General features: G+C 44.3%; 1 protein-coding gene across 1 annotated transcript; it reads left to right on the forward strand.

The window, feature by feature from the left end:
* The first annotated feature begins 1,514 nt into the window (after positions 1–1,514).
* On the forward strand, positions 1,515–9,059 carry LOC123433225 (small GTPase LIP1-like). The gene is made up of 7 exons (XM_045115440.1): positions 1,515–1,871; positions 6,936–7,027; positions 7,102–7,243; positions 7,701–8,005; positions 8,134–8,187; positions 8,282–8,406; positions 8,565–9,059. The coding sequence occupies exons 1-7, from the start codon at positions 1,772–1,774 to the stop codon at positions 8,758–8,760; spliced, it is 1,014 nt and encodes a 337-aa protein (XP_044971375.1). The 5' UTR covers positions 1,515–1,771; the 3' UTR covers positions 8,761–9,059.
* Positions 9,060–9,473: the final 414 nt, after the last annotated feature.

Raw genomic sequence — 9,473 nt, forward strand, 5'->3', positions numbered from 1 at the left:
CTAACCTTTTTGTGTGGCGTCCAACAGCCGGACGCCACACTACACTGTGTAGAGCGTGACGTATGAGCGCTACACCTCTGGCCAGCGTGGCATCCGCTGCCACATGTTTGGTTGTGTGGCGCCTAAGTGAAAGGAGCCACACACTACATTATGTGGCGATTAACTGAAAGGAGCCACACTATCTTACCCGCTGTAACTTTTAATCCACGCATTCGATGAAAACGTGCTTCATATGAATGTTGTGTATTTTTTTGTGTTCTATGCAGTGGTAGCATTTTCATCTATATTAGGATTAATTTTTAATAAAAAACTCTGCTACGAAAATGCATCACAGTATAACTGATCGAATTTGTTAAGACTTACAAACTTGGCATGACGATAGCCATTAACCTATAGCTCTTATGCATTTGAATCCTACATGAGTTTTGCACTAGATAATGTGTGCATTCATGTCATGCCTATGCTTTCCATGCAAGGTTGCATTTTATAAGATTCATAGTAAATAATGATGGCATCGTATGATTATGATATAATTATGAAAGTTGGAAAATATTATGTCTATTTTAAATTCATGTCATTTTCATACCCACTAAATATATATGTCACTATGTTTTAAGACATTGAAGTATCTAAGGCAATGTTCTACGAGATTGACACTCATTAAATTCACCAAGTCCATGGATGTCAGCAGAACTTTGCATTTTGTAAAATGCATAGCAAATGGACCATGCTTCATATCATGTTATGTAATTTTTTGTAACAAATTTTTATTTATATAATGTTAGTCACTTTTACTATAGATTTTACAAAATAAGACTTTCTGTAACAGAATTTCATTTATATCATGTTAGTCATTTAAATGCAAGACATGAACATGTTAAAGATGATTAACATGAAAAGCATTGGCATGACGTAAACGTATACATTATGTAGTGCAAAACTCATGCAATATATAAATGCATAAGAGTTATAGGTCAATGACTATCATCATGCCAAGTTTGTAAGTCTTAATAAATTCAGTCAGTTATACTATGATGCATTTTTGTAACAGAGTTTTCATAAAAAAATGATCCTAACATAGATAAAAATGCCACAATTGCGTAGAACACAGAAAAATATACAATATTTATACAAGACACTTTTTCATTGGATGCATAGATTAAAAGTTATAACGATTTTTTTCCGAAAAAAAAGTTATAACGATTTTAATATAAGGTAATGTGTCTCCTTTCAGTTAGGTGCCTCGTAATATAATGTGACTCCTTTCATTTAGACGTCACACAACTAAAAGTGTGATCCTAGATGCCACGTCGGCTAGAAATATAGCACCCGTATGCGACCCTACATAGTGTAGCCACATAAAAATTAAACGTGTGATTTAATTTTTTCATGTACAGTTAATTTTATGAATTAGTTACGTCTATGGGTTAATTGCGTGCATTTTGACTCCAACGGCCGTGGACCAGCCATAGCCGGCGCGGTTGCAACCGCACCAGGAGTCCATGTGCGAGTTTGCCCCATCGGCCATCGCGACAGAGCACCGGCAGCAGAGCGAGCGAAAAGAAGCCACGACAGCAAGGGGGGAGGAGCGGCAGCCGTCGCCGACACTGATCCCACGAGCAGATTAGAGAGCTCGCCTCCGTCGAAGATCTGAACTCCCTCCTCCCGCTTTCGGAACTCGGATCATTCCTTCCTTCATTCCGGATCCGCGGATCTACCCTTCTGTGCTGCTGCAGCAGCTGTCGCTGCTCGGTTGATTTGGTGGGTGGAGATGAGGTTCTGGAGGGACGGCGGCGCGAGCGCGAGCGGGCGGGACCTCAACGGCGGGATGCCCTACGGCCAGGTGCGCGTCCTCATCGTCGGCGATTCAGGTCAGTCTTCCGATTTAAGAACTTGTATATCTTACCTAGCATGGGAGTATGGGACACGTTCGGACGCTCTAGGAGGCCTTACGGTACCGATTGAGATCCACGGCGTTCATGACAACTAGTTACACGCTAGCACTAGAATGTCATCATTAATTCCAGTAGGGCACATCTAGATGTGCCCTAGTTATTACACATCTAAGTGACTCAATCAAACTAAAAATGAAATGAAAATCAAAAATAAAATGCCCGTACGAATCTCTGCGTAAAAATCAAGGATATAGGACTTAGATGCGCAATACTTAGGGCACATCTAGATGTGCTTTAGCAAAACTTTAGCTTTGGTACGGCGAGCGTAACTGGTTTTAAAATCTGTATAAATATATTCACCAACCAACTGAACATGATTTATTTTTAGGGGCTATTAAGCAGTTGGCTTAATAGATGTTGTTCATAACTTTGGTGCTCCGATTCTAAGCTTTGAGTTGTATATATTGAATGGATGGACAAACAGCAGCTCCTTTTTAGTTTTAGGATTTACTAGCACGACACCTGTGCTTCGCTACAGAGCAGACATCAGCTGACATGAACAAGACGACAATGCAACTAAATGAATCAAAAATATTATTATATAAGGTCAATTAAACATTTAAAAGTGGCAACCACAAGTCCACAACCATAGCACTTAGAGTGAGCAAGACGAGATTCTTGATGGTGGAGACGCGGAAGACTGCATTGTGGTGGCGGCCACAACTGTCCATAATGCTAGCCTCAGATGAGCATGAAGCCCTGGCAGGATTTGAAACAAGGATCTGCCTCCAACTCCTTAACCACGGCCTCGATGATGTCTGACATGATGGAGCCAGATTGGAGCAAGTCCACGTCATAGACGGCGTGGTAACTGTCCATGGTGTTGTGCTGCATCTCAATGGCGCTGGTGTGGATGAGCGCAGAGCCCCAGCCGGAATTGAAACAAGGGTTCGTCTCTAGCTCCTGCACCACAGCCTTCACGACATCCAGCATAGTGGAGCCAGACCGGAGCAAGTCCGCTGACTACCATGTCCAAGAATCCACCTGCCCACAAAATCAAGAAGCGCTCTTGGCTGCTAGCCTTGGTGAAGGATCAAAGATGCCTCCCTCCCTTCCTCAGCAGAAGAAACCCACACCACATTTGGCTTTGATTTGTTTAGTGATTCCCACACAAGATTCACCTCTGTCCTTTAGCCTGGGGGGGGGGGGGGTGATGACCAACCATATTTTTCATTTCCATATATGTGTAGACTGGAAACATGCGTAAAACATAGTTAGTCATCTAATCTCTATTGCCATTAACACCAAACCCCCATGAGGCTTCTTCAGGAGGCAGGGAAGATTCCGGGAAAGCACCAGGACGCACCTTGTACAACTCGGTGCTGACGGCGACGACTGGTGTTGCCCTGGTCTCGTTGCTATGGCGGTGGCTTGATGGAGGGTTAGGGATTGTTCGACGGTCTTCCTTGATGGCTTCTAGCGTGCTTTTCCACTGGATGAGATATGCAACACCCTCCTTTGAGTCTATTGGTGATATAGTCGTGGCGCCATCCTCCACACCTCCTCATTGGCATGTCTCCGTACTCTCTTGACCGTCCTCGCCGCAGCACCCGACATGGAGTCCACATCAACAACACCATTCCTGCTGCAGGAGGGAGTATCTGCGGTGATTGGCCGCGGCATGGCTGCCTCCCCTCATGACGACATGCTCACGGCCGCCAGCCCCCACGCTTGGAGTCAAGGGACAACATTTGAAAAAGGAATGAAGAAAACACTGAATATGTGCACCATTTTGAAATTGAACCACGACACCATCTACTTTTTTTTTGTAGTACTGTAGCTAGAAATAGCTAGTGTTACAGGATACACGTATTCAGGGTTTTTGGCTATTTGTTCGTGGCTACACTATCATTAGGATAGTATGACAAGAACATGCAAACACCAAGGTGAGTGAGCAATCTAAACATCATAACCAAGGTAAACCTCCTCAAAGCCCACCCTTGTGGAAGTTTTATCAGAGGAAGCAATTAGAAATTTAAAATTTTCTTGAAGCGTCAGCGAACAAAAGCATGAAGCTGCATCTTCAAAAAGGGATGCTGCAAGGTTGGTGATTAATTACCAGGTCCTCATGCTTGATGTGGAGGGTGACCTCCAGGCGCTCGGAGAGCTTGTGGGTGCACTCCAGCAGGTCTCGACGGCCACATTGTACACCTTGGAGGCCAACACGCCCATCAGGTACTCCATGTCACCTGGTCCATCCAATTCGTCTACCCGGTCCTCCTACCCAGCGCCGTGTTCCCTCATGCCTACGACGGACCTGCTCCCGCTCTACAGTGACTCAGGTATCAGGTAATCGTCTACTCTGTATGAAGAGAATGGGAGAAGGACGGCGTAGTTGTTTGGGACAGACTCAGAATGGGGATACCCGCAAAAGAAATAAGACTAAGCCGGGTCCAGCTAAGAGACAACTGGACTCTACTCACAAATAAACTTTTCTACTAGGACTCATACACACCCTGGATACTTCTAGGCTAAGCTTAGGAGACAATTGGACTCCTACAATGCCACGACATTACTCCCCATCTCGTGGAAGCAGCTTTTCCTCAAGCTGCATATTTGGTAGAGCTGACTATTCCTGCATGTTAGCTGGTCCCATGTTCTTTCTTTTATAAGCACGCCCCCAGTAGCTTTTCATGAAGTTACTCCTGCCATGGAGGAATGGTCCGTTGTCAAGCTGGAAATCCGGATAGAGTTCCTTGAATTACCCAGCGGCTCCCAGGTGCTCTCTATTGTTGGCAAACCATGCCATTGCACTAGAACTTCCCACTTGTCTTCGCGTTGGCATGCTTGCTCCACCTTTGCTGGAACTGGAATGAAACGCCAATGTTCAATCAATGAAAGGTCTGGGGCAGATGCGGGTGGATCTCCATGAAATTTCTTCTATAGTGCAGCATGCATGGATACCCGCACCAGTAGGTAGATGTACTCGATTAGCTACTGCACCAATCCTCTCCAGGACTTGATAAAGCCCATAATATTTTGGTGTTTAACTTAGCATGTGCTTTGACCGCTAGAGATGCTGCCTGGCGGTTGTGCAGTCTGAGCCAAACCCAGTCTCCCACTGCAAATTGGAGGTCACGGTGATTAAGTGTCATGTTCCTTTATAGCTTGGAGAAGCCTGTCACGAATTTCCTTTAGGAACTCATCCTGCTCTATGAGGGAGCGCTCAACCGCCTCCACACGTGCTGAGCCAGGCTCATATGACACCAACGATGGAGGCCTCCTGCCATAAACCACCTGAAAAGGGCTGGTTTTGATAAAACGCTGGACAGCTAGTGTTATAGCAATATTCTGCCCATGGAAACCACTCAATCCACTCACCAGGATGATCACATGTTAGGCAATGGAGATACATGGGGACGATTCAGTTGACAACCTCAGTCCCACCCATCGGACTAGGGATAGAATGCGAAGCTGAAATTATTCACACCTATTCAACCAGACCATCCGGTCATCGTTGCCATTGAATGTGTGAAATTCCAGTTTGTGGTATTGATGCACACCTGTGGTATCTGCAACATGGTGGACCCTGAAGAACATCAAACTTGAGGGCCTGGATGACACTGATTGAGGAAACCAAAATCCAGGCTGCGAGTTGGGAGGGATCATGCAGGCCCGGTGTCCCGTGAGATGATTCTTGGAACCAGGGCAGTTGCTGTTGTCTTAGAATTGAGGGCGTGGATGTCGTGGTTGTCACCAGGTTGGCAGCCAGATCAGGTACTATGCTGCCTCTCAGAAAAGGCAAGGATGGAGGGCGCTGCAAGATGCCACCACCTCCTCCTTGCACCCCCGGGCTCTGCTCTAGTGACTTGAATCGCGAATCCAACGGTGGAAACTCCTTGTTGAATTTATTGCTCAGCAGGGCAATTGCTGCCAACACATCTTCATTGGGATTGGTCTTTTCAGGCGCATCGTCAGCCATGGTGGCTAGCTCTAATACCAGATGTTGCAGCCGACGTTTGCTATGGAGGTTGTATGGCGGGGCACACGCTGGCGCAAGGGTTGTTGCCGTGATACAGTAGAGGGGTAGTGGGGAAAGGATGGGGAATTAGTGAGGTAGAAGAGAAGCACAGGCAGGGAATAGATATTTCATTGCTTGCCCTCCTTACAGGGGATACATCCTTATATAGACCCTTTAGATCAGTTACTGTTCTCTAAGCACACTACACTAGTACAACGGTAATCAAACCAGAACCAATCCGGATCATTGAACGAATGCAGATTGCAGAGAGACGATGACCGTTAGATCTAGCGAAGCGGTAATTTAGACAACCCAGTCTGAATATACGACACCATAGTCTGAATAATTGACATGGTGGTCGATGGAGAACACACACGCGTGGACGAGGTGTTGGATCTTTACGGGAGCAGTGAGCAGATGGGCTTCGAACGGGGCCGGATGCTTCGGGTCGGGCGTTTGCACAAGGTGACATGCGCATGGCGATGGGGCCGATTCAGCAGCGTGGGAAGCAGACAGACGGGCATGAGAGGCCAGATTCGATCCGATATTGGAGGGGGATGTGCTCTGATCTAGGCAGAGGAGGCAGCCCAGCAGCGGCCTGATCTGGCCAGGGCATTGCTGACGGTTAGAGGATGAGATCAATCCAGAGGAATATTAATCGAAATGAGATAAAAAATATATCAATTGTCCAAGATGAATCTAAAGAAACTGATAGAGAGGACTAGTCGCCGCGTCTGGAGAGAACTCTAAACCTTGGCTCTTGATACCATGCTAGAGGAGCAACTTCATTGTATTACCATAGCCCATGGGGGAGAATATATAGTACAGGAGACTTGGGGTACAAGGAAGGAAATCTAGACCAATATGACTACATACAGAGACCTAGACCAATACTAATACTCCTTAATGCATCCATTATGATCAACTTGTAGCGATGCTCAAATACTGTTTGTAGAAGTGTAACTTGTTACTGTTTAGTTTAGTGGACTTGATGAAGTTTCCTTCTTTTCTTTTTCTAGGTGTGGGGAAATCTTCATTGGCACATCTCATTCTTCAAGGTTCTGCGATTGCTCGACCGACCCAAACAATTGGGTGTACAGTCGATGTAAAAGTATGTAATGCAGTGTGCTCACTCCGTCGTTTAAGCAGTATATTCTGATAGAATTGTTTACTCAATCGTTTCAGCATATTACTTACGGAGGCCTAGGGAGTTCATCTAATAGCATCATCGGGGATGCTGAAAGGAACTTCTTTGTTGAGCTTTGGGATGTTTCAGGGCACGATCGCTACAGAGATTGCCGTTCACTTTTTTATTCACAAATTAATGGTACACCTCTCTCTATATACCAATATAATATTCCGGCCTTTGCTTTCCTTTAATCTGGTTCAGTCATCTTATATGGCATAATATCCATTTCTAATATTATTTGGTTCTCAACCAGCATTAACAACATATTTTCTCGTATAAAGTACAGTGACAATTTTGCATATTTGCTACTAGCTGTTTAACTCACAACTGCCGAGCTTTATGAGATTCTGCGATTTCAGTAATTCATTCTCTGGTGTTCCTATTTAACTAATCACCACAAAGTGTAAATATCAACTTCTTATAGTATGACTTTTCCTGATTCTCAATTTGATAGAATCAATCCATTCTTTCTATTGTGCCCGACTGATTTCAGATACGTGTTTCAAGTTTTCCATAGCAACTAGGTATTACAAATCCGTGTTAGTACACCAGATAATACAGATCCTGTATTCACTTCTCCATAATTATTCATCAGGTGTCATATTTGTTTATGACCTATCTCAGAGGAAGACAAAGACAAATTTGAGCAAGTGGGCAGTTGAGGTTGCTGAGTCTGGGACCTTTTCAGCTCCTCTTGGGTCTGGTGGTCCAGGAGGCCTTCCAGTTCCTTACCTAGTGATTGCTAACAAAGTAGACATTGCTCCAAGAGATGGTAGAAGAGTTAGCAGTGGAAATCTTATTGATGTTGCTCGTCAATGGGTTGACAAGCAAGGTCTACTTCCATCGAATGAAGAACTTCCACTTGTGGATAGCTTCCCTGGCAATTCTGGTCTGCTCACGGTAATTCTAATGTTGCTCTTGTTCACATCTTTCATACTGTATTGCGGTGGACTTTAACAGTATGACTCTGAATTAAAATGTTTTGCTCTGATCTCATTATTTATGTATATGTTGACCTTTGGATGCAGGCTGCAAAAGAGGCTAGATATGATAAAGAAGCTGTGGTTAAGTTCTTCCGCATGGTTTGTGCAACAGAATAGTTTTCCATTTGAGTAGCAAATAAGAATTCTTGCTACATAATAATATTTACTAATGTTGTTGAGATTTAACTTTCAGTTGATAAGGAGGAGGTATTTCTCGAATGAACTTCCTGCCCCTAGCCCATGGTCTCTCACTCCCAGAGGGGATACCATTCTTCCTGTAGAAACCACGAATGACGAAGAGTTGTTCAAAAGGAAAAGGTGAGAGCTCTTTGTCTTACTTTTTTATGTGTTACCAAGAGCAGGCTAGTGCAGTCGGTGAATTGATATTATCTTTGTAGTTGTCCATCTGAATTCCATTTGACCGGCTATTGGTCAGGCCATCTTGTAGACACATTTTATTTCCCTCATTTTTGCAGCTATGGCGGGCAGAGGTACAAATATAACGGTGTCGCCCCACTATCTGCTCAGCAGAACGTAACTCTACCGCTCAGTCCCTCTCCTCAACAGCCGATGTCCTCTTCCGCGGAGAACTACAGATACCACAGATTCTCGTCATCAGCAATTCCTGACAAAAACAGCAGCAGGACAAGCCGATTAGACATCAATTTATGATACACGGGCTCATAATCACCACGAATAATCACCATGATATACAGCTTGCGACGTGGGAAAAGCACATACTCCCGGGGAACTATTTGAATCCGACTTTCTGTATTCTTGAGAAGTTCAACTACTGTCTTACTGGCAACATGTGCATGTCGTCGGATATGCCTCTTTTTGTTTATTTTGTCTTTCATTGTGCGATCAGTAGTTAGCATTTCTTTCATATCTTGTCCAATATTTATTGAACTGTGATGTATTGGAATTGGAGACAATGAACATGTATAAAATCAGTAGAAACATTTTAGAGATGACTATAGTGTCAAATTGTTCTATTCATGATCTAAAGTCACCTGGAACAGTAGGAAATGGGACTTAGTTTTGACTGCAACTATTATTAACATTGTTCTGGATCAATTTCGCATTCTAGGCTGAATGCCAAGCTCATAATTTTCTTTAGTTGAAACTTAGGGTGTGTTCGGTTTCTCTCGGCTCCTGAACTCCGCTGTTGGAGCGGCGCTGAACGCTCGAACTCCAGGGAGCTGAAAATACGGAGCGGAGTCGATTGCAGTTCTGTTTTGCGGAGCAGTTATTTCCCAGATCTCAAATCTTCAAAATCATGGAGTTGCTAAAATTTACAAAGAAACTGCCACCGCCAAGTGAAAATGGTTCAGAGTGGCCACACAAATCGCTTGTTTTTGTTTCATCCACCTGCCACCAGTGAA

This window comes from Hordeum vulgare, chromosome 1H, assembly GCF_904849725.1.
Source record: "Hordeum vulgare subsp. vulgare chromosome 1H, MorexV3_pseudomolecules_assembly, whole genome shotgun sequence".
In the NCBI taxonomy this organism is placed as follows: Eukaryota; Viridiplantae; Streptophyta; class Magnoliopsida; order Poales; family Poaceae; genus Hordeum; species Hordeum vulgare.